Genomic DNA, 26,551 nt, shown 5'->3' on the forward strand with positions numbered 1-26,551 from the left:
GGGGTCAGCCTGCGGGCAGACACAGGGGCTGTGGGCCAGCCTGGGGGCAGGGATGGGGGTGGGGATGGGAACTGGGACGGAGGGGGTCAGCCTGGGGGCGGGCAAGGGGGTGGAGAAGGGCCCCGGGTCACAGGGTCGGGGGTCAGCGTGGGGACAGGTGAGAAGGCTGATCCCAGCTGGGAAGGGAAGGTGTGGGCAGGTGCGTGTCCTGCGCTGTCTGGGCTGCGGGGTTTTCAGGGAGAGTGACTTCGCCGGCCCTGCCTGGGCAGACCCGAAACGGGTCCTGAGACCCTACCCACAGCGGTCACCCGGAAGCCCCCTCACAGACCCCCGGCAGTTCAGGCTAGTCAGTGCGCTTTCAGAGTTGCTTCACCCCTGCTGCTGATGGTAGCCCCGCCCTCCGTGGGGGAGGAGCGGTGTCCCCTTTGTGACCCACCCCTGTTGCCAGAGACGGTTGGTCCCCGGGTGCGTGTCTCACGGGTCCCCAGCTCGCGGTCGCCGATCACATCTGGGAACCCCAGATCGGAATTTTTATGGTGTGGCAGAGTGCACGCACACCTCACGTGCATGCACACACACACGTGTACGTATACGTGCACACGAACGTATGCACACATGTGGGTATGTGTATACGTGAATGCACACAGGTGCACATACACGTGCGGGTGTGTGCGGGTGCATTGCACACAGGTGTGTGGCTCACATGTGTGTGCACACACAAACGCGCATCATATGCACATAGATCCGTGCACGCACACGCCCACACATTGCACGTGTGTGCACACACACGTGCAGACGCGTGCACACTTGCGGGAACCAGACCTCACCCTTGCTGGTCTGCGGTTTTCTCTGCTGTGGGCCCCTGACTTGTTTCAGGGCCAGTCAGGAGTGGGACAGGCGCGCGGACGGCCTGAGTGAGGCTCTCAGTTCCATTCTCCTGACATTAGAAGGGGCCGTGCACTCCTCGTGAACCAGCACAGTTACGTGTAGGTAATGGGAGCAACGTCGCAGAACTCTGTCCCCCGATGGGCTCCTGCCTCAGTGTCCCTCATCCCCACGGGGGACGGGAAATCACAGCCCTGACACCCGGCTCCCAGAGAGATGCCTCTGCTTCTCAGTAGCGCCCAGGAGAGCCACCACGATGGCACTTTATCCAGGTGTTTCCGTCCTGATGCCTAGGCTGTGATTCTTACCGCCTCCCGGGTTCCCGGGGCGGCACACGGTGGCGTTGTGTCCGGGTGCGCGTGGTGCGCGCCCTGCTTAACGGTGCTTGAGTCCCGCCCAACAACGCACGCTTGCTGAGAAGGAAAACGTCGAGCCCTTCCGATGTCATAAAGCAGACCGTGCAGCCCCTGCCCCCCCCAGGGAGGGCATCGGGGTGGTGGGGGCCCTCTTACCTTCAGCTGTTGGTGTGGATTTTTTAAAGCCCATTCTGGAAGGAGAGGCAGTGTCCGGCTGAGGCCATCGGGAAGCCCGCTGGCGCTGCAGCACCGGGAGCTCGCTCACGCCCTCCCGCGCGTCGGCGGGGTGGCCCGGGGTGGCCGGGAGCAAGCGGCCGCCGGGCCCCTGGATGGCAGTATCTGGGTGGGTCCAAGTTACAGGGCAGTTAAGAAAAATGCTTCCTCTTCTCACACTGACCAGCGTGAGCAGCCCGCGCAAGCAGCGTGCGCTCCTGCCGGCAGGAGCGGCCCTGGGGCCAGTGTCACTGTGGGGGAGGCCCGGCCACCAGGGTCAATGAAAGAATGTTCTGGAAGAAGGGCAGCTCGTGCCCAGGCTGGGGGCACCTGTGGGGTGGAGCACGGGATGGGACATCGGACTGCCGTGGAAGCGAGGGTGGGGTTTTCTGCCTCCCCGCCCCCTCTAGAGTCCCCTGAAGGATTTGCTCCAGCTTCACCTGCACCCTCCGGGCCTCTGGCCCCGCACCCTTAGCACCCGCTCTGCACCACACGGGGTGTCCTGCTCGGAGTCATTCTTCCTTCTCGGGAAGGGACATGCGAAGCGGCTCCCTTGTTTTGCTGGAGCGCATCCCTCAGTAGCTTTCTGAGGAAGGGCGTCAGGGAGGTAAGAGGCTTGGGAAACGTTTCTGTGTACGCTCAGCTCACGTGTCGATAACTGGGTTCGGGACAGGATTCTCGGTGAGAAGCTTCCTCCTCTGGGATTCTCGAAGCATCCCGCCGCCTCCTGGCCGTCAGGGTGGCTCCCGAGAGGTCATTGTGGAAGCTCCCGGGACCCCCTCTGTCTCCGAGGGTCTCCGATGCCGGCACAGTGCGCCGGGTGCGGTGACCTTCATTCATTCATCGTGCTGCTGGGGACTTTCGTCCTGCAAACACGTGTCTTCCTGTTCTGGACACTCTCTTCTTCTTTGTCGGCTAATCCCTGTGTCTCTGCTTCCCTCTGGAACATCCGCGAGCTAGGCGTGGGCCTCCGGACTCCAGGATCCAGCTCCCTTCTCTTTTCTCCCCTGGTTTTTACCTGGGTCACATTGTGCACCTTTTAGGAAATCTGAATTTTATCTTCCTGATGTTCAACTGGACATTTTGTGTCTTTAACCAAAATTTTAAGTTCTAAGTTCACTTTCATTTGCTCAGATTCTTGGTGGTCTCCTGTCACGGGGTCTGGCCATGGCTCTCCTTTGTCCACAGAGTCCCTTAAATACCAGCCGCGGTATGCGAGCACTGGCGGTGGGCGCAGACCTTATCAGAACCGCACCACACAGACTTCGATGCACGGTATTGCAAACAAAGAACTTGCCGTTCCCCGGTGCACGTTCCTGTCGCCTGTGCTATTACCCATCCGTGCCATGCTCTTGAAGCCACAAGCCTCCCGTGTCCGTGTGGCGGGAGGGCCGTGTGCTGGTGGCCACCGCGCATCCGTCCTGTCTCTGTGTTCGGTGACTTTGTGCTGGGAGCACAGAGGCGCCATTTACGCCCCAGAGATGGGCACGTGCTGCGAAGCCGGCTCCGCACCCCTGGCCCTTGTCCCCAATTGCCGGCACACCGCTGACGATGTTCCCGTGTCCTCTTTCCAGTTCCCAAGCTCTGTTGGATTTTCATGGGCTGACGTGCTGTCCCCATGTTTGCCCTTACGGTTTCTGTCCCTTAGATGCCACTTGATTGGGCTTGAGAGGAGACTGAGATGAAGCTCTGAGTGTGGGTGCCGTGTTGCACAGGGATTCTGCCGTCCCCTGCGTCTGGGTTCTTAGCCTGGCTGCGGTGTGCGTCCCGGGATGTCCCAGGCCAGTGACTTCTCTCGGGGACCTGAGTGGGAAGTCACTGTGTCTTTGGGCCCTTGCAAACATTTCTGCCAACGGGGGGGGGGGGGGGGCGGGGGCCTAGGAAACGGGCCCCCGGACCTCGAGTCTGCCACCGGAAGGTGCTGCGGGCTGTGGACACGCTTGCCCAAAACCTCACACGCGCACCTCTTGTGATCAGGAAGCGCCCCTGCGCTGGTGTGTGTTTTGGCTTTTAATGAACTCTGTCTTCCTGAGCACTTTTAGAGCCCCAACGAAACCGAGCAGAAAGTACGCCGAGTTCCCTCACACCCCGTCCTCACACACATACACGGCCTCCCTGGGTCAGCAAGGATCCTCCAACCCCAGCACTTACCCCTCCTCCCCTCCTGCCTGCCCTGCAGCCCCCGGTCTCACCACCACCCTGGTGTGGAGCATTCCCGGAAACCCTCACCCGAGCGGGAGCTCAGAGTTACGGAGGCTCTGGGAGCCACTGCCGGGGACCGATCAGCCACACGGGGAGAACGTCTTCTCGGGTAAACGAGACTGTGCCGTGGGCTTTACACGCATGATCTCTGGAGCAGACGCATTTGGGGATGTTGCGAATGGTGCTGACAGGTTGCAGACGGGCCCGTTCAGTGTGTCCAGCTGTGGCCTGGACAGAAAGGTGGAGGGAACGTGAGACGCAGAAGCTGTAAGGGAGGTGAACCATAGCTCCCCACTCAGGTTGAATCTGAGAGAGAGAGAGACGTCTTGTGTGGGAAAGTGACATGCTCTGATTTACATTAAAAACCTTACTGTGGCCACTGCTGCTGTTTCATAAACGTACTAGAAGGACGTTTGGAATTAATCGGACTGCTGGTAACAAAAACCTGCAAAACAGTAACTTAGAGATTATTTGCTTACTAACAAGTGAGGTAGGCAGAAGAAAGCAGGTGTGAGGTCTCCAGTATGTTGTGAGGGTCCCCAGTGGATTTCCACTCGGCTGGTTTTAGAATGAGACACTTATCTTCATGTTCACAAGGTGGCTGCCAGAGCTCCAGCCATCACATTTGGGCTCCAGGCACCAAACAGAGGAAAAAACGAAAGAGAAAAACCGCCAACACTAGCTGAGTCAGCCTTCTTCAAGAGCCTTCCTGGAATTCCTACCTAATAGCTTCTGTTCACACGTCTTTGGCCAGAATGCCCCAGGGGAAGCTGGGAGATGAGGCTAGCTGGCCACATTGCCATCCCGGCTACAGTCAGGGTTCTGTTCGTAAGAGCGAAGGGACGCGGGTGCTGGGACAAGCGGGTAGTTGTCTGCAGCACGCGGCAAGGACGGAAGCGGGGCGAAGGCCTGGGCAGCCGCGCAGAGGTCCGGCTGGGGGTGGGTGTTGCTTAGATCGCATGGTGATAGGGGTGGCCCTGGGGGCGGGGAGCCAGGGGCCGCCCGGGGCTCCTGAGCCGCCAGCAGCATCCGCACAGACCGCTGCTCCCCCGGGCCTTGTGGGATTTCTGCAGGGGTGTTGAGCGCTCACCGGACACTGAGGTTGCGTCACGAACGGGTCACGTCGGGGACGCGGCACAGTCGAGTCCCCCCCTGGCCTGGCCTTCCGGAGCCGCCTCGTTCCCCTCCCGAGGGCGGGAGGGCGTGGTCCCCACCCCCGGTGAGCGCGTGCCGAGCCGCGGGGAGCCGGCTCCGTGGGCCACAGCCTCCTTCCCTCCCCGCGTGGGCTTCCTGGCGCATCTTGGGTTGCGCTCAGAGGCGGCCCCGCCGTGCTGCGGATCCCCGGCGCGGGGCTTGGCTTTCAGACCGGCGCCCGTCCCTGTCAGTCGTTTTATTGGCACGCAGACACCCTCCCCCGTTCACGCAGCGGCTGGCGCTGCTTTTGCACCACCGCGTGGACCCGAGAGCCGGGACAGAGACCGCGGGACCCAAGACCCCCCAAAATAATGCCCCCCCGGCCCCCGCCCAGGAGGTGCCCGTCCCTGCAGAGAACGGGCTCCTCGCCTTCAGGGGCTGATGGTGGCCTCAGGCTGAGGGCAGACACTGGGTGGATGGGGCCCGCTGGGCCCGCCTTCTGCGGGAACAGGGGGTACGGAGCGGGTCCTCCCGCCCAGGGAAGGCGGGCGAGCAGCTGAGGCCTGGCTGTGCCCGGTGTCAGCCCTCTCGCAGAGTCCCCCCAGGGGGCAGGAGCTCAGGACAGGAGCCCTCCCCTCCCCGCCGTCAGTCCTTCCCTTACCAGGTGGGGTGGGGCTGTCGCAGCACCCCATGCACGCGAGTGAGAAATAGACGAAGTTAAAATAGAGAAGACCCCCGTCAAGTCCAGAGTGATGCCGAGGACAAGCCGTGCTGGGCTTTAAGGCTCAGACGAGGATTCCAGGGGCAGGATGAGGGAGGAGCCCCGGAGGGCTTCCTGGAGGCAGTGGCTTGCCTAGGTGAAGAGAAAATGAAAACTTCTCCCAAGACTTTCTTGGGAGGTTTGGTTCGGCCTGAAGTGTCAGGGAGCAGCAGGGGCTGGTACAGCAGGTTGCAGGGGCCCCGGGGAGGCTGAGCAGGAGAGGAGGTGCGGGCTGCCCCTTGTATGTCCCGGGGGGGGGGTGGTGCCATCAGGGGGCTGAGGGGAGGGCTCCGGAGAGGGGCCCAGGGCTCCGTTGGACTGGGAGACCTGCGGGTGGAAGGGGGAGAAGGAGGTGAGCCGTCCCGCACGGCGAGGTCACGTGTGCGCGTGCATGTGTGTGTGGTGTGTGTGTGCAAACACGCCCACGGCTCAGCCTCCGTGCGGCTCTCTGGTCTTTCGCCCTGGCTGACCTCGACGGGGTTTACGGGAGCTGGGAAGCCAGGGTGTTAGAGGGAGAGCGTTCCCTGGTTCCACAAATTTCCATCAGGTCACCAGCTGGCCGCGCAGGGAGGAAGCTGGGCGGCCAGGCGGGCAGTGGCCCGGTCTGGGTCCCCGCGTCTGTCCCACGCTCTGCAGGCCCGAGGGGCGGGAAGCTCTGACCTCCTGGAGCCCCGGCCGCGCCCCAGGTGACTGGGGGACGCGGTGTCAGTGTGGTCAGTGCGGGGCTGCCCCCGGGAGCCCCGTGGCAGCCCCACCACCCCCGCTCCTGCGCAGACAGAGCAGGGGGCAGGTCGAGCAATGGAAAGCTGGTGTTAGCACACGCCTCCTGAGCCGTAACCTTTCTTCTCACTTGCTTCCAGAATTTCTCCGTGAGGCCGGAAAGAAGCACACCGTGTAAGAACCGGCTGGCCTTCCAACGTTGGCGGTGGTGACCTTGCCCGGCGCCCGGGAGATGCGGGTCCTCGGGGCGCGTCCCGCCCAGCGTCTCCGGGCTGTGCCGTGGGTCACAGCTCCTAGGCTCTGAGCAGCGTCTGCCGTGACGCCCGCCGTGGCCCCCCCCGCCCACGAGCGTTTGCTGCCAGATCCCCCTCTGCTGCACCCACCCGTGAGGATGCGTGTCCCCGTCGGGGGGCTGCTGGCCACCCTGGCCACGGCGCTCGGGGTGGTGGTGGCGTTTGCTCCCGCCCCCAGGATCACCTGGGAGCACAGAGGTAAGGGCCCCCCTGCTCTTGGGGTTGACAGGCGGGCGCCCTTGGGTAGGTGGGTGCACGGCCGCGAAGGGGGAGGTGCCTGGGTCACGGGGAGCACGTGGGGGCTTGCTCAGGGCCTGCTGGCCGGGTTTCTAAATCGGGCCCCTGGAGAGGACGCGTCTCTCCCTCGCGCCTGGCGGCCGAGCACAACCACACTGAATGGCCTGTTTTTAGGACATTTAACCCGTGTGGCTGAGCTTCCGGCCGGTTGCTTTCATTTGCCCACGGTTCGTTTCTGATGTATTTCCCCTCCCGGGGGCTGTGTCTTGAGACCCCTGGCTGCTCGCAGGGGGTGCCGAGTGGTCTCGAGCACGACCCCAGGCAGCGCGTGCCGGGAGGGCCTTCGTCCGCGTGCATCCGTGCCCGGGACGGGGAGGTCAGGAGAGCAGAGAGCGTGAGCCCCAGTGACACATGGAAACCCAGGTTCAAGGCGCACCTGGGGGCGCCTGGGGGGCTCAGTCGGTTAAGCGTCGGACTCTTGATTTTGGCTCAGCTCACGGTTCGCGCGTTCAAGCCCCACGTCGCGCTCTGCGCTGATGGTGTGCAGCCTGCTTGGGGTTCTCTCTCTCCTTTCTCTGCCTCCCCTGCACGTGCGCACTCTCGTGCTCTCAAAATAAATAAACTTTTAAAAATCTACATAACGAAAGATAAAAAGATATGCGGATGCCGGACGGACAGAGCGGAGAAAGCGCTCCTTCAGAAGTAACGCCCATGCGTTCATCCTCCTCCTGAGGAGCTGACTGTTGAGTCTCTCGTATTCGGGGTTACGGATGCGGTTACCTGATAAGTGAGAAATCTTACTTGTTTCTCTGCTTGACAGGTTTGTGGTGGTTATGCCTGAAAAATGCTTGGGTTAAGGGACAGATTTAGTGAAACAGAGTGTTTTTTAAAGGTTTTGAGGTAAATCATGATTTTTCTGAACAGGAAAATCTTAACTAGCTTTATTCTTCATACGCCTGTTGCGCGTTACGGTTAAACACACGTAGACGAGAGTCTGGGAGACACGGCGGTCGGCAGCCTGAGGCGTGAGGACGGCCTGCGGTCTCCTGGGCGGTCACACGCTTGATGATCACGTTCCTGGGAGGTCACGTGCTTGGAGGTCACGCTCTCGGGAAGTCACATTCTTGGAGATGACTCTCCTGGGAGGTCACGTGCTTAGAGGTCATGCACTAGGCGGCCATGCTGCCGGGAGACCACACCGAGTGCAGGGCTTGAGGGAGCTCAAGGGATGTCGGGCCACAGTGCCGGTCGAGCGCAGTGGCTCTGGGGCCGCGCGGGGTCCCGCCCTCTGGGTGACCGTCCTAGCGGGTCTGCTCTCGCACAGGCGCCTGAGCTCTGGGGCAGCGAATCCGCCGCGGCCCTCGCGACGCGAGTGTGCGTGGAAGCAAGACGGGGACTCGGGAGGCCCCCGGGCTCATGTCCTTCCTTCCCCCCCAGAGGTGCGGCTGGAGAAGTTCCACGAGCCGGGCATCTTCAACTACTCCGTCTTGCTGCTGAGTGAGGACAAGAGCACCCTGTACGTGGGGGCCCGGGAGGCCGTGTTCGCCCTGAATGCACTCAACGTCTCTGAGAGGCAGCACGAGGTGAGGCGAGGGCGCCCCGCTCTGCCCCCCGGGGCCGCTCACTGCGCTTCTCCGGGGCCGTCGGGCCCCTCCTGGGCTGCGGCCCCTCACCGGTCCCGCACGCCCACGGGCCGGTCACCCGGAAGCTTGCTTCCGGCCTGCGGCCGGGCCGCGTGTCCCAGGTGAGCCGGGCGGCCTCTGCCCTCCCTGGGCCGGCCACTCACCCGGGCCCCCCTTCTCCTCTTGGAGTTTTGCACCTCTCATGACGGCAAATCTCGGCCACCCGGAGGGCAGAGGAAGCGGTGACCGAGAGGCCTGTCCCCTCTCGGGTCCTGCACCAGGTCGCCCTCTTCCACCCCTGTCCTCGTGCTCTGCTCCCTCTGGAGGCTTTGCGACTGGTCCCAGGTGCACTCTTCATCATAGGGCTTCCCCAGGTGTCTCCCAAAGGAAAGGACTCTTTTTGTCCACGTAACCGAACCACCATGGTCACGTCCAAAAGTGTCATCAAATAGCTGATGTTCGGGTATCAGAGACTCTCCTAAGGACGCTTGAATGCCGTTGACGCGGGGCCGTCCGCGAGGCCGTCCGCTCTGCCCGTCACATCTTGACATCCGGTTGCTGTGCTGGCCCCTTACTGGGAAAGCCACCGCTCTGCACCCTCAGTGACGGGCCGGCCCCTTCTCTGAGGCAGGGTCCTCGCCCCAGCCCTCGGCTGGTGCAGAGCAGGGCAGGGCCACGGGTGCCTCCAGGATCGCAGAGCGGGATTTTCCGGCTCAACGTTCCCTTCTGTGTTGGGAGCAGGAAGCTGTCGGTGTTGGGGGTGGGGGGGGGGGGGCGGGCACACCTATCTGCTGCTCACGTCCCGCGGGGCCAGCTCCTTGGAAGTGGCTGGATCAGCCCTTAGAATCTTGGCTGTTATTTGCCAGTTTTTAATGAGTTCCTTCCCTCCAGAGGGAGAGAGTGGTGTTGGGATATTTGGTTTTTCAGAATGACCTTGGGGCCGTGTTGGAAGGGCCTGGATCCACGGGCAGCCGGAGCCGCCCCGGATGCTCAGACCGTCCCTTCCCCGGCGGGCGGCCTCTCCCCCACCGCTGGCTGCTTAGCCGCGACCCCAGCGGCTGGGGTGGGCTGCTTCTCTCTGGAATCGAGAATCTTGATTCTGCCCCAGACCTCTGTGTTTTGTCTCGGCCCCCCGACCGCGTGCTTATTTCTGCCTGACTCACGGACGGGGTTTTGTGGTCATCAGCCTTTGAAGATCAGGGGAGTGCTGACCCCGTGGGTGCCCCCAGAGCCTCACTGCTCTGCTGATGCGTCCTTGTCCCCTGGGGGCCCAGGGCCTCGGGGACGTGACAGATACAAAGGGAAGCCTGGGTGAAACCCTAGGAACGTGACCGGGGCCCGTCAGCGTGCGCGTCCCGGGTCCTCGTGCACTTCACGTAGGCAGCAGTGAAACGGTTTGCGCATCAGCCTCCGAAGGAAGTCGCCCGTTGCCGGGACATTGCTTTTGCAGGTTCCGGGTAGGAGTTCCGCTCAGACGTCCCGCACTGCGGATGCGGGAGGCGAGTTAGCGCAGGACCGTGTACAAGGGGACTCGCCACTCTGCCAGCGGGCAGCTCCGGGCGCATCCTGACCTCTGAGCACCCGGTGACTGGCTTCGTCTGGGCACCGGCCATGGGACTGTCACACGGGGAGGTGGGACGGCTTGGGGACAGTGAGGCAGTGTGGGGGAGCCGCCGTCCTCTGGAGGGCGAGGGGCTGGGGCACTTGCCGGCCCCCCATGACGCGTCCCGTGGCTCAGGTGCTGGGAAGGGGGCGGGGGAGCGGGCGCTCGCCCCCTCACGGCCACGGTTGCGGAGCTGAGGGAAGCCGGTCCTGCCGTCCACCGACGGCCAAAGGAAGCGCAACCCGTGTCCTTTTCTTCCCGCCCTCCGTTCGCTTTGGGGCGAGGGAGCCCGCGCCGCTGTGTGAAAACACCTGTGGCTTGGCTCGCTGCGACGGACTGAAAACCCGACTGTCAGCCCTTTGAGTTTTCCTGCTGCTTTGCGGCGACTGACGGGATGCTGGGCGGCCAGGGGGGCTCTGATGGCTCCGGACCCCGGCGTCTGCCGGCCCAGCCTCGCTTTACAAAGCCTCCCTTGTGCGCTCTTTGTAAACTGTGCGTTTTTACACCGTATCCCCTTCCCCCTTGAACGGGAGCATGTGCTGAAACGGAGTCTCCTCTCTCCCCACAGGCGTATTGGAAGGTCTCAGAAGATAAAAAGGCAAAATGTGCAGAAAAGGGGAAATCGAGACAGGTAATTTCCGGTCTCGGAGCCCCAGCAGCCTGGTGACGTGGTCGCGCCGCATCCTGCCAGGCGCCCTGTGCCCAAGCGATGAGGCAGGGTCGCTCTGAGCAGGTGCCAAATGTGTCGGGCATCTGAGAGATGTTTTTAAAGTTTGGCTTCGTTGGATGCATTCAAGGGGCCCCAAAACTTGGTACCTTCTGGTACCTTCTTCTGGTGCCTGCTGGCCGACGGTGTAAAGGGCAGAGTTCAGACCCCCGCTGCATCCCAGAAGCCCGAAGGGGCGCCGTGGGGTTTCTGGAGTTTGGGCAGCAGCCACCCCTTGAGAATCTGCTCCTTTCCCCCGGGCGATGCCAGGCCGAGCGTCTGCCTCCCCCGGGGCTCTGGGCCCCCCCCGCCCCCGCCCCCAACCAGCACCGGGCCCATGTCAGAGTCTCCGAGCATCGGAGCCCATCTTCCGTGGCAGTGGGGGGCAGGATAGCTGAGTTAAGGTAAATTTCAACAGTTGGCTAATTGAGGAATAATCAAAAATGAGAAAAGAGAAAGTTTTTGCTGAAGTTTTTTTAGCAGAACACCAGACGCTTGTACTGAAGTCAGTCGATCCAAAGTTGCCTTAGGAGACGGGGAGAATGCGGGCTTTGTGGTGTAATGACTGGGGCTGCGGGGAGGGTCTGAGAGCTGTCGGACCAAGGGCTCACCCGGCCCAGCGCAGAGGCGGCACGGGGACGCGGGCCCCTCCCGGCTCCTGTGGGCAGGACGAATTATTGCCAGCCGGTTGAAAACCGTCCTAGCGAGAAGAAACCCACGAAGCCTCGCCGAGCGGAGATGATTTCGGGCGAGAGCGCATGCCTCCCGGTCCACGCCAGCCCTGCAGAGTGTGCCCCTCGGTGACATCTGGTTTTCCTGCGGGCCCTCTCTCACGCGGAGCCGGCTCGGCCCCTCCCTCCCAGCCTGTCCCCTGCACTGGGGCCGGCGGGGTGGGGTCTCCTGGGGGCGAGGAAGGCTGGCCGGATCCCACCTGCTTTCCCCTCTGCGCCTCTGGCCGCCCGTGTGAGGCACGGGCTGTGTGTCGGGTGCGAGTAAATGCGGATTTTCGGTGGCGGGTGTCCGGGAAGACTTGAGTCCGTGTCTTTGCTGAGTGTCGATCGGCGGCTGAGGTGAAATCCCCGTGGCCCCCGGCGGCCGGCGGGGGGGCACGCCGCAGAGAGCAGAGTGCTGGGTCCTTTGGGCAGACGCAGGTCTGTCGGGGGGACTGGGGCTCCGAGGCTGTGCCCGCCGCCCAGGCAGGGCCGAGCCAGCACGAGAAGACGGGGGTGTCCGAGGTGGCAGGTGAGGGGCGGCCGGGAGGCATGGCGTGATGAGCCCGCGTCAGGCACGTGCCGGCTGGCCCCCTGCCGTGCGGGTGGGTGGCGGAGGGCGGGCGTCCCCGGGGGCCGGATGACGGCTCACGGGCGTGTTTCTCTCCCGCAGACCGAATGTCTCAACTACATCCGCGTGCTGCAGCCGCTTGGCCCCGGTGCCCTGTACGTGTGTGGGACCAACGCCTTCCAGCCAGCCTGTGACCACCTGGTGAGGCTGTGCCCCGCCCCCTGCCCCCCGCCCCGCCCCGCCCCTTGTCCCCCCCCACCTCGTCCCGGGTCGGTACTGCAGCTGGTGGGGCCCAGGCGGCGTCGGGGGCTCCCCGCTCTGCACAACAGCGGGCGTGAGGGTGTGGCCGCTCACCAGGGCAGGACCCATGGGGCCAGTGGAGCTGGCAGTGGGGGACCCGCTGGGAAGTGTGCTGCGACACAGAGAAGCCCCAGGGTGCCACGGTCCAGCCTCCTGTGTCCCCTTTGCCACGTTTTGTGCTCTGCGGGGAGCCCTGCCGCGGCCTGCATCCTGGTCAAAGGGGGGGTGTCAGGACTCTGCCCCAGAAGACTACGTGTTCTCGGTTCACCTGTGTTATGGCCCGAATGTGTCCCCCACGTCCACACGTTGTAGCCCGAATCCCGCCATGTGTTGGCATTCGGAGGTGGGGCCTCTGAGGAACTATCACGGTTACATGTGGTCACAGAGGCGAGGCCCTGATCCCGCAGGATTGACAGCCTTCTGGGAAAAGCCACCAGAGCCCCCTCTCCACCACATGAGGACAGAGAGAAGGGGGCCCTCGCCAGGCACCGGCCATCCGGATCCCTGACCTCAGCCTGCAGCCTCCGGAGCCGGAGGGAATGGGCGTGTGTGCGGAAGCCGCCCGTCTGTGCCCGTTGGGACGGCCCGGCTGCTGTCCACTCCTGGGGCCTCACCATGTGGGTCTGCCGTGGACACGGAGCCGCCGACCTCGGCCCCGGAGCGCACCCCCTCCCGGGGGCAACAGCACTGCACCACTGTGCGAGCATCTCCCTCGCCCACCTGCATGGGTCCTGCTGAGCCGGGCCCGCCTGCTGCTGCACTGGGGCCTCTGCAGAGGGGCCCCCACGGCGTCCTCCCAAGGCCCTCGCTCCCGGGGCACGTTGGACGGCAGCGTCTTGCTGGGAGAAATTCCTTTTACTCGGGCACCTGATGAGCCATTTGTAACAACCACCGGGAGAAGAGAAGACGCGTTTTAAATGCACATGGGGATTCAGAGTAAGGCACGTGGTCTAGTGACCGTCCCCGACTTGGGACACAGAGCATGCGTGCCTCAACCAAGAGCCTCGTTTGCTGGAACCCTGAATTAACTAGAATTTAAAGAAGATTCTCCAACCTTGAGTCAGAGATAAACGACAGCCCAAAGTACGGGCAGACGGAGTTTGCGCACGGACCCCCGGGGTGGGCGCACCCCCCCCCCCCCCGCGTGGCCGGCTGGCGGTCTGAGCCCGCAGACGCTGGCTCTGTGGGGTGCGGTGCTCTGAGCTCTGAGTCTGGGTCCTCAGGACAGACGTCGCCTGGTTCTGCACAAGGGAAGAGCGCGCCAGGTCGTGTGAGAAACGCCCACACGTCACAGGGTTTGCTGGCTGGAGTCTAGCCCCTCCGAAGCTGAAAACGGATGGAGACTCCAATCCCGTAGTTGTAAGGGGGTCAGATGTTTCCTTTAAATCCGGGCCTGTTGTTTGGCCCCGTATTCTCAAGAAGGACGTTCACGCCGACGGGAAAGTGGATCCCGCCTGTGTATCTGGCACCTAGATTGCGTGGGAAGGGACGCACGTGGGCGTGCGGCACCCTGACCCGCGACCCCTAAATGCCTACCTGACCAACGCCAAGCCTGTCGTCACCCATGAAGATTTACAGTCATTCCCAACGCCCTCTCGTGTCCGCTGTGCCCCCCTCATTCAGGCGGCCTCCAGACCTCCCCTAGACGGGCCATCCGTTCATGCCCCAATTTGTGCTTTGAGACCTGAGAGGGGGGTCTGCCTGGAGAGGTGGGCCCCAGGTCCCCCGGCCCGTGAGCCCTCCCTCCGACGGGCGACGGGCCCGCACCCACTCCCCACCGCTGTCCGTGTTCCTCAGCTTCTCCGCACTGGAAGGCGGGAGGTGGTGCCCACCTTCATTCACGCAGGCACATTCTGTCTTTCTCGCAGCAGGCGCGTGACTTCCCGCTCTGCCTCCGCGGTGGGTTTCTTCTCTGACCCTCCAGCTTCCCTGCACTGTGCGGGCACGTTCCCAGCCGCTCACCTGTCCCCGGGCTCGGGGCCCCGTGTCTCTGTGCACAGAGCTCACTCGTTCCTCACGTATTGGGGCTGCTCACTCCTTCCTCGGCTGCTTTTGGGCTCTCGGGTCAGGCCAGGAGGGTCCCCAACACTGAGGCCGTCCCCCGTGCTTTCTGTTAGTACAGGATGGGGTGGCAGGAGGGGGGGACGCCGCTGCTTCTGCCCATGGGTCTGGTCCGCCACGGCCGTGGGTGCCGTCCGTGTTGGACGTAGTTGGCGCACGGCCTTCCGATGGCTCCCTGGGTGCCTCCCCCCTCCGGTCTGCCCTGGCCGCTCTGGGGCCCTAGAGCCGCCAGCATCTTACAGAGGAGTAAACCGAGGCTCCGAGGTCCTGCGCGGCTCTCGAGGCACCGGCGTCCAGACCCGGGACTCACGTGGCCGCCCACGCGTGCTCTCCCCTCCGTGCCCCCGGGTGCCGGGTCTGTGAACGTAAATGGCAGAGCAGGAGGGTGCTGGGAGACTAGGAGTTCAGACACCGCGTGATGCCCTTTCTTCTCGTTCGCCCGCAGAACTTAACGTCCTTTCAGTTTCTGGGGAGAAGCGAGGATGGCAAGGGCAGGTGCCCCTTTGACCCTGCACAGAGCTACACGTCCGTCATGGTCGGTGAGTCCCGCCCCAGGTCAGCACGGGCTCGGCTGCCTCCCCCAGTTCCCGCCCCCTGTCCCGGCGGAGGAGACGCAGCCTCTCCGTAGACCCCTGTACGAGCGCTCGGATTCACTGCAGAAGGGTGACCGGCCACCCCCCATGGCCAGAGGTCACATGTGTGGGAAGGGGTCATTTTGTGTCCCTCCTCTGTGCGCGTCCCGTGGCCCCGCTCACACCAGAACGTGTCACTTCCCGGGTGCGGGCCCCCTGGGGTTCCCGCCTCAGCTGCTCGTGAAGCAGCTCTCGCGTGGAGCGCACAGTCGTCCACGCGAGGGACCGAGACGGAAGGCTCGCGACGCAGCATCCGTGGCCTCCCCGCTTCCCTGGGCCGGGGGCTCGTGTCTGGCTGCCGACCACCCCTCCTCTCCTCTTTCTTCCGGGGCCGCTTAAGATGGGGAGCTGTATTCCGGGACGTCCTATAACTTTCTGGGAAGCGAGCCCATCATCTCCCGAAACTCGTCCCACAGTCCTCTGAGGACGGAGTACGCGATACCGTGGCTTAACGGTAAGAGGCAGGTGCCCCTGGGTCTGTCTGTCTGTCCGTCTGTGGCTCTGAGTCCCAGCGAGGGGCCGCAGACACCTCCGGGCTGGGACAGCCCCATGTGGGGTGCTTCTGGAGCTGCCGGGGCTCCGGACTGGGGCCTTCCTCTCCCTGAACACAGAGGTGGTGGTTCTTTGTGACACGAGAGCCTGGTGGTCCCTGCACCCAGGCTGACCGGCTCGCTCACCTTCGGGTAACGTGTGCGTGGTGGATTCTCGCAGCTGCTAACACGGGGCTCTAGTTGGCGCCGGCCGGCGGGCCGTGACCTCCTGGAGGCGGGTGGTCTGGGGGAGGAAGGACCCCTGGCTTCCCCTCACTGCGGGGCGGGTCTGCTGGTCGGGGGTTGTCCGCTTGAGGCACGTGCTGTTTGCACCAGCAGATGCGTGTGTTCTGGCCGGTCTCTGGGATCTGGGTCCCCAGGGTCCCCAGGGTCCCCAGGCTGCCTGCCATCAGGAGGCGCAGCCTGGGTTCTCGGGGCCGGCCCAGACCGTGTGTGTTACAACCGCGATCTCCGGCACCTCCTTATGCCGAGGAGGACGGATGGGCACCGTGCCCGCCCCGGGCCCTGGGGTTTGTCTGGGGCGTGGTGCAGGCACTAGCTTGCGCCTTGGCCGGGAGGTGCCCGGGCCCCGCGCTGTGGCGGGGGGATAACCGGGTGTCTCTTGCCTGCAGAGCCAAACTTCGTCTTTGCGGACGTGATCCGAGAGAGCCCGGACGGCACGGACAGCGGGGACGACAGGGTGTACTTCTTTTTCACCGAGGTGTCCGTGGAGTACGAGTTTGTCTTCAAGCTGATGATCCCCCGGGTGGCGAGGGTGTGCAAGGTGAGCCCACTCCCCGATTCCCCTCTGGTCCCGGCTGGGCGCTTCGTGCCTCTGCAGGCCCGGTCTCGTGGCCCGGGCTCCAGGCCTCCTCCTCTGAGATGTCTGTTCACCTACCTCGTCGTTCTCCCGAGCCACGGAGGGGTGTGCGCGGCCTGCCCCCGGGCAGTCCGGGAGTCTCTCTGCGGGCCCCGGAGCATCGGTGCCGAGTGTGGCCAGAGGCCCAGCCTCAGCAGGCCTGCTCTGGACACACCGTCCTCGGACCTCCCGGGCCATATAGGAAGTTGGATTGTGTTCACCGTGTGAGCTAAATTCTGCTAGAATTGGGATTTCGGCGTTCCTGCATCAAGGCGGCGAGGGGGGTGTGCGTTCACTGCCCCCAAGTGAGGATGCTCTGATTCCAGAGTCTTTGGCATCCAGATCTCTGCGTTTCGGGGCTCCCTCCAGAGCAGGTCACGTCAGGCGTGTCTGTGATTGTCCCGGGGGGGGGGAGGGGCAGCCCACAAAACCTGTCTGGGAGGGACCTGGCCGAGGCCCTTTGAAACGACTGCCTCCCTCTGGGACGAGGAACGTGTCTGGGGGGACCCCCGACATGTTGGCCTGAAGCAGACGGGAGCCCCCGCTCCGTGGCCCTGGCTCCAAGGCTGGCTCGCAGGGGTGGGGAGCACGGGGAAGGGGCGCGAGGCTGGCGGAGGTTCTGCCGCTGTGACGCCGTGCGCGGCCCACCAGGCCCTCCGACCGCCTCCGGGCGATCCGCGAACAGGCCTTTCTTGGTTCTGCGTTTTAATCTGAGGCCCCAGCCGGCGCAGACCGGCTGCTGTGGCCACGTGGCCATCCACGGCCCTTTCTTTCCCACCGTGGCCTCCGTCCACCGAGACGGGGCCGCTCGGGGCCGCGTACGTGACGGACTCCCAGCTGCCTGCGGGGAGTCCGCCCTCCCCCCACTACGCACGTCTTTGGGGTTGCAGGGGGACCAGGGCGGTCTGCGGACCCTACAGAAGAAGTGGACGTCCTTCCTGAAGGCCAGGCTCATCTGTTCCAGGCCGGACAGCAACCTCGTCTTCAACGTGCTGCAGGCCGTCTTTGTCCTCAGGGCGCCGGACCTGAAGGAGCCCGTGTTCTACGGGGTCTTCACCCCACAGCTGTAGGTGCCCCGGCGGGCCGGCGGGCGGGCGGGCCGCGTGTCTGCGCTCCCCCCACCCGGGACGGTCACCCTGCCCCCTCGTCCCCAGGAACAACGTGGGGCTGTCAGCCGTGTGCGCCTACAACCTGTCCACGGCCGAGGCGGTCTTCTCCCGCGGGAAGTACATGCAGAGCGCCACGGTGGAACAGTCCCACACCAAGTGGGTGCGCTACAACGGGGCCGTGCCCACGCCGCGGCCCGGGGCGGTGAGTGGGGGCGGGGCGGGAAGGGTGGGCCCGCTCCTGTTCCCGCGTTCCCCTCACCGCGTGCCGTGGCGCGGCTGTCCCTGACCGGGCCCGCGCCAGGAGGCTCTTCCGGCCGGCACGGGTGTTTTGTGGAATCAACGTTGTGATAAAAATGGGTCTGTCTCACGTGCTGCTTCCCGCCCAAGAGCACGGTTTCTCGGCAGTGGGCCGTACCCCCCACCCGTTGACGTGAGTCACGTTTGTGTCTTCCCGAAAGTAGTGACTCTTGTGTGGAAACCGGCATCTGCCCGTCATGTGGCTGGTGTGTGGGGCCGTGGGTGTGGCCGCGGTGGGGTCGTGGCCCCGGGCGAGTGGCCTGGGGCTCCTCCCTGGGGGTCCACACCTGCCAGCAGCCGTCAGTTCCCTCCACGCGTGTCATGAAGTAAATCGTGGTCACGTGATTACGAATTTCGGTTTCCGCACTCGGGAGCCAGGACAGGAAAAGAACCCCTCACCCGCTTGACCTTCGTGCTGTTTGGAACCGGACCGTTTTTAGCGATTTTAGCAGAGATGTCGAGGAAGAGCTATCAAGCGATAAGCCATTATTTTTCAATTGCAAAAGCTTGATACAGTTTTCTTATATACAAATAGACTCCAGCAAGTTCGCCGTGTGTCATAAAGCGGGATTAGATCTCGTGGACACACGCACGGCTGCCCTTCCCGACCGGCTTTCGGGCCACATCTTCGGATTCCTGGGGAAAGGTCGCCGCTGACTTTCCCCGTTGGCAACAGCGCGCCACATGGCGTTGTCACAGTCTGCGCCCCGCGGGGGGCCTGCGTGCGGGCTCGTGCGGGCCATGTGTCCGTGAGCACGCGCGTTGACGGCCGGTCTGCCCCCCGCAGTGCATCAACCGCGAGGCGCGGGCGGCCAACTTCTCCAGCTCCCTGGGTCTGCCGGACAAGACCCTGCAGTTCGTCAAGGACCACCCCCTGATGGACGGCTCCGTGACCCCAACAGACAACAGGCCCAGGCTGGTCACAGGCAACGTGAACTACACGCAGATCGTGGTGGACAGGACCCGGGCCCTAGACGGGACCGTCTACGACGTCATGTTCATCGGCACAGGTGGGTCCCCCCCCCCCCCCCCCCGAGGACGCCGGCAAATGTAGCTCCTTCTTGCCACGAGGCCAGCGTCTCCCTGCGCGCCCGGAGGGGTCTCCGGCAGGGTTTCCGAGAAGCCGCCACCCCTGGCTGGCCTCCGCCGTCTGACCGTCAGACCGCTGGGGCGCTGACTGAATGGCCGAGTCCCGGCCCCCGTGTGGGGATCCAGGCCCGGTGGGTCGGGGCTGGTGCGCCGGGAGTGGTGCCCGTGCGGGCCGGTTGAGAGCAGGTGGCAGAGAAGTCCCACGTCCCTGCTGGCTCCAGACGGGTCCCCACCTGGGACTCTCACGCAAGCGTCTCTGGCAGGCGGGGGTGGGGGGGCTGGGGGGGTTGGGGCCGGAGCAGCAGCGGCCGGAGGGCGCCGGGGTCGTTCCTGGGGGCTCCAGCGTGCCCTGAGCCCTCCCCTCCCCGGGGCCTTCACCGCACGGCGCCCCGGAGGGCCGCTGGAGCCCGAGAGCCACCTCTCCTGTGATGTGGTGGCACCGTGTCGTGGTCCTGACTTCCACGGGAGTCAGCAGTGGGAGGTCCGTTTCTTTTCCAGGAAACAGCGGAGTGACCGGTGCCACTCACGCTGTCAGTCCGCATCGCCAGTGGCTTCTCCTTCCCACGTCCAAAGTGCGGACGGCTTCGGCTCCTCAGTGTCTCATTGAGGGGAGGAGCCGAGAGGAAGAACGGGGGCTGTCGGCCGCCGCGACCATCCAGGCGCGTCCCTGACCTGTAGCTTTGCCCTTGCAGACCGGGGCGCCCTCCACAAAGCTGTCAACCTTGAGAATGACGCCCACATCATCGAGGAGACCCAGCTTTTCCGGGACTTCGAGCCGGTCCAGACGTTGCTGCTGAATTCTGAGAAGGTAGAGAGGACAGGCGGGCGGCCTCCCACGTCCCTGGTCACCAGGCAGACAGGTGGCCTCACGCGTCCCTGGTCACCGGCTAGGCAGGCCGATCATCTGTGTGGTCCAGATGAGCTGACCTCCGGGTTCTTACAGAGGGCCCCGTGAGCCCTGGGGTATGGGATGGAGGGAGGGCTAACTGGGGACATGGAACGGTCGCCTCAGGTTGACTGAGCGTCCCGAGCTGCTGGGGTGGACGCCCGTCTGCAGGTGCAGACGCACCTCAGTCTTCAGTCTGCAGACTGCAGACGAGTCTTCTGTGGGCGCAGAAGAGCCCGCCCCAAGGGACGACGGTTATGTCTGTGAGCCTGCTCCCCCAGCGAGGCACCTTCTCCCCCATCAGGGTCGGGATCGCGGCACCTTTGCCGTAAATGCCGGGAGTGAGCGTTTGGGGCTCGGGGCCTGTAGGTCCCTGCCGTTGTGCACAGGCAACCGTGGGACGTCCGCACACGGGTGGGCCTGGCTGCCTTCCAGCAAAGTCTTTCTTATGGAAACAGAGCTCAGGAGGTCATGTAATTTTTGAATATCCTGGAATATTATTCTTTTGATTGTTTTCCAACCATTTATATGAAAAGACATGTTATTAGTTGGTGGGTAGCATAGAAACAACCAGGGCCCTGGAGGCCGTCCCCTGCCATCTACCCACGTGGCCTTGGGACACGTGCCTCCCCATTTACAGCCAGGGTGGAGCAGGCCGGGGCCCCATGATTCGTGGCTGCGTGAGCCTGGCAGGCCGGTCCTGCCTTAGACTCCTCCTCTGCATCTAGGGGTCAGCAGACCCGGGGTGGCCCGGCCCTGTCCTTTGACTGTGGCTGACGACCTCACTTCCTGTAGAGCACCCACAGGGCCTCGTGGGTGTCCCCACGCTGCGAGCCCTGAGCCGACGGGCTCCGGGGACTTGGCAGAGCCAGGGTCAGGGCCAGAAATGGGAAGCCCAGCTGCGAGCCTTTTCCCTGAGCTGCAGTCTGGCCGTCACCTGCACCCCGCCTGTAAAGGCTCGCTCTGGACACCAGGCCCAGCTGCCCCACCTCGCAGGGCGTTTCCCCGATGCCGAGGGTCTCCTGTCTGACCCAGCACAGTCCCCAGCCTCCCTCACACCTGGAGGGGGTCGGCCCGCAGCCCCTCAGGGCGGCCTCCCGGCCTGGTTCCTGATGGGGGCAGCGGGCAGCAGGAGGGGGCGCCCGTAGCCAGGAGAGAGAGAAAGGCAGAAGTCGACTTGTCGGTCAGAGCCACCCGTGGGTCCCGCCATCGTGAGTGTCAGAACTTGGATCTGGTTTTCAAACTTCCGGGGTCACCCAACAGGGCCGTCTCCGCTGCCGGAAGGGAAGGAGACCACAGAGCCTAGGCGGGCTCTGAGCCGGCAGAGACGCGGCATCGGAGCCTCACGGGCCCGTTAGGCCACCCTCCCCCGCCCCTGCTCCCTGACTTTGCTGTGGGAACAAGGAAGTCCTCCCGACCGCGGCCCTGCTGCTCGGGTGCTCGGCCGGGCTGGGGCGCATGCCCTTGGGGCCCCCAGATTGTCCCGTGTGCACAGAACAGAGGCTGGGCCCCCGGTGCAGACACTCGAGACCACAGCCCCGCTCGCCAGTGTCATCTGGGGACGCGGGCTTCTGGGCGTGTGAGCGCCAGTCCTGCGGGACGGGTGAGGTTGAGGAGGATCTGGGTCAGCCCTGTGCTCACCCGTCCGCCCACTGGCCATGCGGGGAGCCACTGGCCCGTCCTCCCGGGAGCCCTGCACCGGGGCAGCCTCGGCTGTCTGGCCCTAGCGGGAAGGTGTGCGGGCCGCGGCCCCCCACCCTCTCTTCGGGCTGGCGGGCCTGGGTAGGCTTGGGATGGTGTGTGCGCCCCCGCAGTGGCAGGAAGCGGCTGTCCGGGGTGGAAAAGACGCCCGCCTGCAGGTTCCTCTGGGCCAGGACGCTGGCCTTCGCTGTAGAGGCCGGCCAGCAGCCACCGCTGGTCTGGGCTGGTTCCCCATCTGTTCTCATCTTGGTGGCCTGCTTAGTTGTACGGAGTTTTGTGGAATGATCCCGGTTTCCTAGTGCTCAGATGGGGCTGAGGGTGTGGGCACGTGCCCGTGGAGAGCACGGAACCCACCACGCGGGGCCAGGCCGCGTGTGCCGAGTTGTGGACGTGTGTTCAGACCCTGAGGGGCTAATGGTTGTTTGTGGAGGGACCGCAGGGCTGCCCCCATCAGTCCGTCCTGTCTGCTGACTTGTGCACCCACCAGTGGTCACGGCCACCCCTTTTCAGGGCGTTTTCCTGTCCGCTTCCCTCCACATCTGTTACTTGGTGGCCGTGTATCACGGGAGCCCAGCCCTGGGGTGGGGGTAGGGCAGGGATACGGAGCCCGCCCTCCCCACGGCCACGCCATGCACACAGGTCAGTGTCGGGCGGGGCTTCCCCGGAAGAGTCGGTGTCCTCTCCCGGGTCCCTTGACCTCTGTGAACCAGACTGCGATCTGGGATGGCGTCCTTGGTCCTGACAGCCTGGCAGGCACGTGATGTCACTTACCTGGGTCCCTGCTGACCGCTGTCTCTCTCTGCCACTTGTCACGTGAGAATCTGTTACAGAAGGGACTTCCTTCCTCTCGGCTGCACTCGCACACAGTGGGTCACGGGGTGGGCGGCCCCAGGGCCTCAGAGCGGAGCTGGACTCGAAAGTTAACTCACAGCCTGTCCTCCAAGGGAAGGGCTGCGTGTCGTCTGGGTCGAAACCACCAAGTTCTGTGGAGTGGCCATTCTTGGGAACGGCCAAGGTGTGTGCAGACGTCGGGGTGAGGTGTTGTGGGCAGAGGACGACATACACGCAAGTTCTGGAACTGCCGCCCCCCCCCTCACCCTGCGGCCAAGGCTACACGGCAGGCGGCGTCCCGTGGGGGATCCCCCGTCCCAACTGAGCCCGGGAAAGCAGCCGTCCGGGTGGGGGGTCTCGCACGTGCTGGGAGCCCGAGGGAGCCCACCTGGCCCTGTGCCCGGAGCACGGCTGTGGGTCTCCCCGCGCCCGTGTTCCTCCCCGCACTGCTAGACGCGTGCTGGAATCCGCGCTCCGCCCACGCTCGGTGGCCCCTCCTTTCCTGGATTCGGACCCTGACTCGGGCTTCTGTGTGGCTCCCGTCGGGCGGGCATGAAATGGGGCTCTGAGCCGTGCCCTTCGACCTCTGGCCTGTGGGGGGGGGGGCCCTCCACACAGAGCGGCTGACCCCCGGCCCCAAAGAGGGCAAGGTCTCGGACGGAGGCCCCGAGTGCTCAGTCAGCGCGTGGGCGGCCGTGACGCTGCCGCGAGGGTTTGTCTCGGACCCCACCCCGCCAGGCTCCGGTTCTGGAGGCTCCTGGATGAGGAGACGTGGGCACGCGGGCCCGAGAGGCGCACGCCGGCTGCCCCCCCACGCACCTGTGCCCCCTGTTTCACACCTGCAGGGCGGAAGGCTTGTGTATGCGGGCTCCAGGTCGGGTGTGGTGCAGGCCCCCGTGGCCTTCTGCGGGAAGCACAGCACCTGTGAGGACTGCGTGCTCGCCCGCGACCCCTACTGCGCCTGGAGCCGGGCGGCCGCGGCCTGCGTGGCCCTGCCCCCGCACCAGACGGACGGCCCCAGCAGGTACCGAGGGCGGGGGACCCGCGCCGCGCACACCTGTCAGGGGGAGGGGGCGCGTGCCTGACCCGGGCCTGGTTATCTTGCAGGACTCTGATTCAGGAGATGAGTGGAGACGCGTCCGCCTGCCCGGGTAAGTCGGCCGTCCTCGCCGAGCTCCCTTGGGGGGCGGCCGGTCCTCGTACCCATCTCACGGTGCTTCGGTGTCGTGGCGTTGCGTCCATCCGGGTTCTCTTTCTCTGCTCCGAACAGAGGTCGGGTATCCGTGAGGATACGGAGGCCGACCCCCCGTGATCCGTTTTATCGCAGAAAAGGGCGTGTGAGGTCGTGGGGTGCGTGTGTGTGTTCCACAAAAAGCACTCGGCGTCCACCCTGGGACACCCCGCTCTTGAGATGCTCCTCTCTTTGCTGAGCTCGGGGCTGGTTAAACAGACCCTGAGGGTCCCACGTGGGCGGGCGGCGTGGCGGGAGGGGCGTCCTCACCCCTCCGTCCCCTCCCAGGCAGCCGTGCCCTGGGCTCTCGCGTTCCCATCCCTGACCCGACAGCTGTCGCCAGCTGGGGCAACTTCGGGGTGGGCCCCTCGCGCCCAGAGAGGCCGCGAGCCGGGAGCCACGAGCAGAAGCACTCTGTTGCCGCTCGCCCCCGGGGAACCGGGACGCCAGACGGGGTCCCTGCCGCTCGACCGTCTCCGACTGTCTTGTCTCCGACTTCCTTGTCCTGCTGGGCCGCCATCCGGGGCTCATCTTTGCTTTTCTGTCACGCATGTCTTTATCTCCTTAGTTGTTCCGGAAGATTCCGTGTGGCTCCAGTGGGTGGAACTCTCGTGTCCTCTTGTGCGTGTTGACCTATTGTTAGAAGGAGCTGAGTAGTGAGCCGCGTTGTTGATGCTGTGCACGTTTATTTTGATGTTCCAGATAAAAGTAAAGAAAGTTTCCGGCAGCATTTTTTCAAGCACGGTGGCACAGCGGAACTCAAATGCTCCCAAAAGTCCAACCTGGCCCGGGTGGTGTGGAAGTTCCGGGACGGCGTGCTCGACGCCGGCGGCCCCAAGTACAGCCTGGTGGGCAGGAAGCACCTGCTCATCTTCAACCTGTCGGAGGGGGACAGCGGCGTGTACCAGTGCCTGTCGGAGGAGCGGGTCCGCAACGGGACGGTCCTGCGGGTGCTGGCCAAGCACGTGCTGGAGGTGAAGACGGCCCCGAGGGCCACAGAGGCCCCCGCCTCGCCGGGCGCCCGGACGGAAGGCGGGAGGACCACCGCCCGAGCGGTGACGGAGCCCGCCCGCGGCCCCCCCGCGCAGACCTCCGCCGCGCGGGTCCCCGTGCCCGGGGCCGTCGCCCCGCCGCCCAGCCCCGCGCCCACGGGCACGTCCTGCGAGCCGAAGATCGTCATCAACACGGTCCCCCAGGTGCACTCGGAGAAGACGATGTATCTGCAGTCCAGCGACAACCGTCTGCTCATGTTCCTCTTCCTCCTCTTCTTCCTGCTGTGCCTCTGCCTCGTGTCCTACAACTGCTACAAGGGCTACCTGCCCGGGCAGTGCCTGAAGTTCCGCTCCGCCGTGCTGCTGGGGAAGAAGCAGCCCGTGGCGGACTTCTCCGAGTTCGAGCAGAGCGCCAAGGAGACGCTGGTGGAGCCGGGCAGCTTCTCCCAGCAGAACGGGGGGCAGCCGCGGCCGGCCCTGGACACGGGCTACGAGACGGAGCAGGACACCATGGCCAGCAGGGTGCCCACCGACAGGGAGGACTCGCAGAGGCTGGACGACCTCCCGGCCAGGGACGGGCCCTTCGACGTCAAGTGTGAGCTGAAGTACGCCGACTCGGACGCGGACGGAGACTGAGTCACCGCCGGGAGCCCGCGTCAGCACGCCTGTCCTGTGTCTTGTCTCTTGCGTCGAGCTTGTGATTTGGTCTTCGTCCTTTCGGAAAACGGCGAGCATCGCCCCCCGGTCCCCCGCCGGGCCGCGGCGTGAGACGCCCCCGCGGGCGGCGCGTGGGGCCGGGCTGTCCCCGGCCCGCGGACGCTCGCTCGCGCCTGGGGCGTCCCCTCCTCAGAGCAGCCACTGAAAGATCCTTGAATTCCAGATTGGAAATGACGTTTTTGTTTATCAGATTGGTAACTTATCGCCTGTTGTCCAGATTGGCACGAACCTTTGCTTCCCAGGAAATTATTTTTTATGGTTTTGCTTTTCTCGTGTTAGGTCGTTTCTGTTTTAGATCACCGAAGGAGACGTTCCAATATTGCAAAGATGTGCATCTTCCAGGTTTTGTTGTACGTTAGGGGAAAGATACAGCTTACGTTGCTTATGATTCTCAGGGATAAACTTACTTTGGGTAAATGTGTTCTCTACCTTTTAGACACGTAGACGAAACCATCTCTTGAGCACACATTTTTTTTTTTTTTTAATTTCATTCCTTGAGGGAAGCATCCTTTTCAGAGAGATTTTCTTTCTGTGGTTTTTTCTTCCCCCCTCTTGTTTTACCTCTTTCAAAGAACAGAAGACAGTGGAAGGCGGGCCCGTGAACCAGGCGGGGCCTTGAGCGCGGGTCGGCGGAGCCGGCTGGCCCCGAGCGGAGGGAGCGTGCGTTTTGCCATCGGAGGCCCACGGCCACGGCTTGAAACCTCCCGTGCAGATGGACGGACGGACGTTCACCGGGCATCCGCAGTCACGTCTGGCTTCTGTCTCCCGTCCACCGCCCACCCGGACGACCCGCTCGGCCGAAACGAGCTGTCCGCGCCTTCCGGCAAAGCAGGACCGCGGTGGCCGGACTGGCCTGTGTCCCCACGAGGCCTGGCGGCTCGCGACCCCACGCCCCACGGCCCCGCGTGGCCCGGCGCTGTCTTCGAAGGTGTGAGTGGACGAGACGGTTCAATCTCCACCTGTTGCTTCCCGTGCGCCGAGAAGGCTCTCTTTCCCGTGGCGAGGAGCAGTGACCTCTGGATCTGTGTGCCTGCGTGGACAGTGTTGTCTTAAGCATGATAGGACTCGACTGTTGTGGTGTACACATTTGTGTTTTATAAGATTTCCTTTGTTTTTATTTTTCTACTTTGAATTGTATACATTTGAAAAGTAACCGAATAAACGAGCAGCTTACATCCTCGGCGCGGGCACGTGGTTCGCCGCGGCGGGGACGGTGTGCTGACCGGCGGGTGGCTCTCGGCGCGGCCTCGGTCCCCTTTCTTTTCCTGTCCCCGCTTCCCTTCTCCGGCGTGCAGGCCCCGAGC

The 26,551-nt window shown here is 64.2% G+C and overlaps 1 protein-coding gene across 6 annotated transcripts in view; it reads left to right on the forward strand.

The window, feature by feature from the left end:
• SEMA4D (semaphorin 4D) overlaps window positions 1–26,551 on the forward strand; it is a 56,453-nt gene that overhangs the window by 20,326 nt on the left and 9,576 nt on the right. For 4 of the 6 annotated variants that reach the window (XM_040449535.1, XM_040449534.1, XM_040449533.1 and 1 more), the window contains exons 2-15: window positions 6,411–6,761; window positions 8,238–8,383; window positions 10,594–10,656; window positions 12,115–12,213; window positions 14,819–14,912; window positions 15,346–15,459; window positions 16,168–16,319; window positions 17,285–17,460; window positions 17,549–17,705; window positions 18,588–18,810; window positions 19,582–19,697; window positions 23,153–23,331; window positions 23,415–23,458; window positions 24,241–26,427. In XM_040449535.1, the coding sequence (XP_040305469.1) occupies window positions 6,662–6,761; window positions 8,238–8,383; window positions 10,594–10,656; window positions 12,115–12,213; window positions 14,819–14,912; window positions 15,346–15,459; window positions 16,168–16,319; window positions 17,285–17,460; window positions 17,549–17,705; window positions 18,588–18,810; window positions 19,582–19,697; window positions 23,153–23,331; window positions 23,415–23,458; window positions 24,241–25,166 (2,589 nt within the window). In that variant the 5' untranslated portion in view covers window positions 6,411–6,661 and the 3' untranslated portion in view covers window positions 25,167–26,427. Of the gene's footprint in view, window positions 1–6,410; window positions 6,762–8,237; window positions 8,384–10,593; window positions 10,657–12,114; window positions 12,214–14,818; window positions 14,913–15,345; window positions 15,460–16,167; window positions 16,320–17,284; window positions 17,461–17,548; window positions 17,706–18,587; window positions 18,811–19,581; window positions 19,698–23,152; window positions 23,332–23,414; window positions 23,459–24,240; window positions 26,428–26,551 lie in introns of those variants that run through there. The other 2 variants (XM_040449537.1, XM_040449539.1) reach the window with 1 other exon arrangement.

The sequence above is a fragment of the Herpailurus yagouaroundi genome, unplaced genomic scaffold (genome assembly GCF_014898765.1).
Source record: "Herpailurus yagouaroundi ecotype Mexico unplaced genomic scaffold, PumYag 199, whole genome shotgun sequence".
Lineage (NCBI taxonomy): Eukaryota > Metazoa > Chordata > Mammalia > Carnivora > Felidae > Herpailurus > Herpailurus yagouaroundi.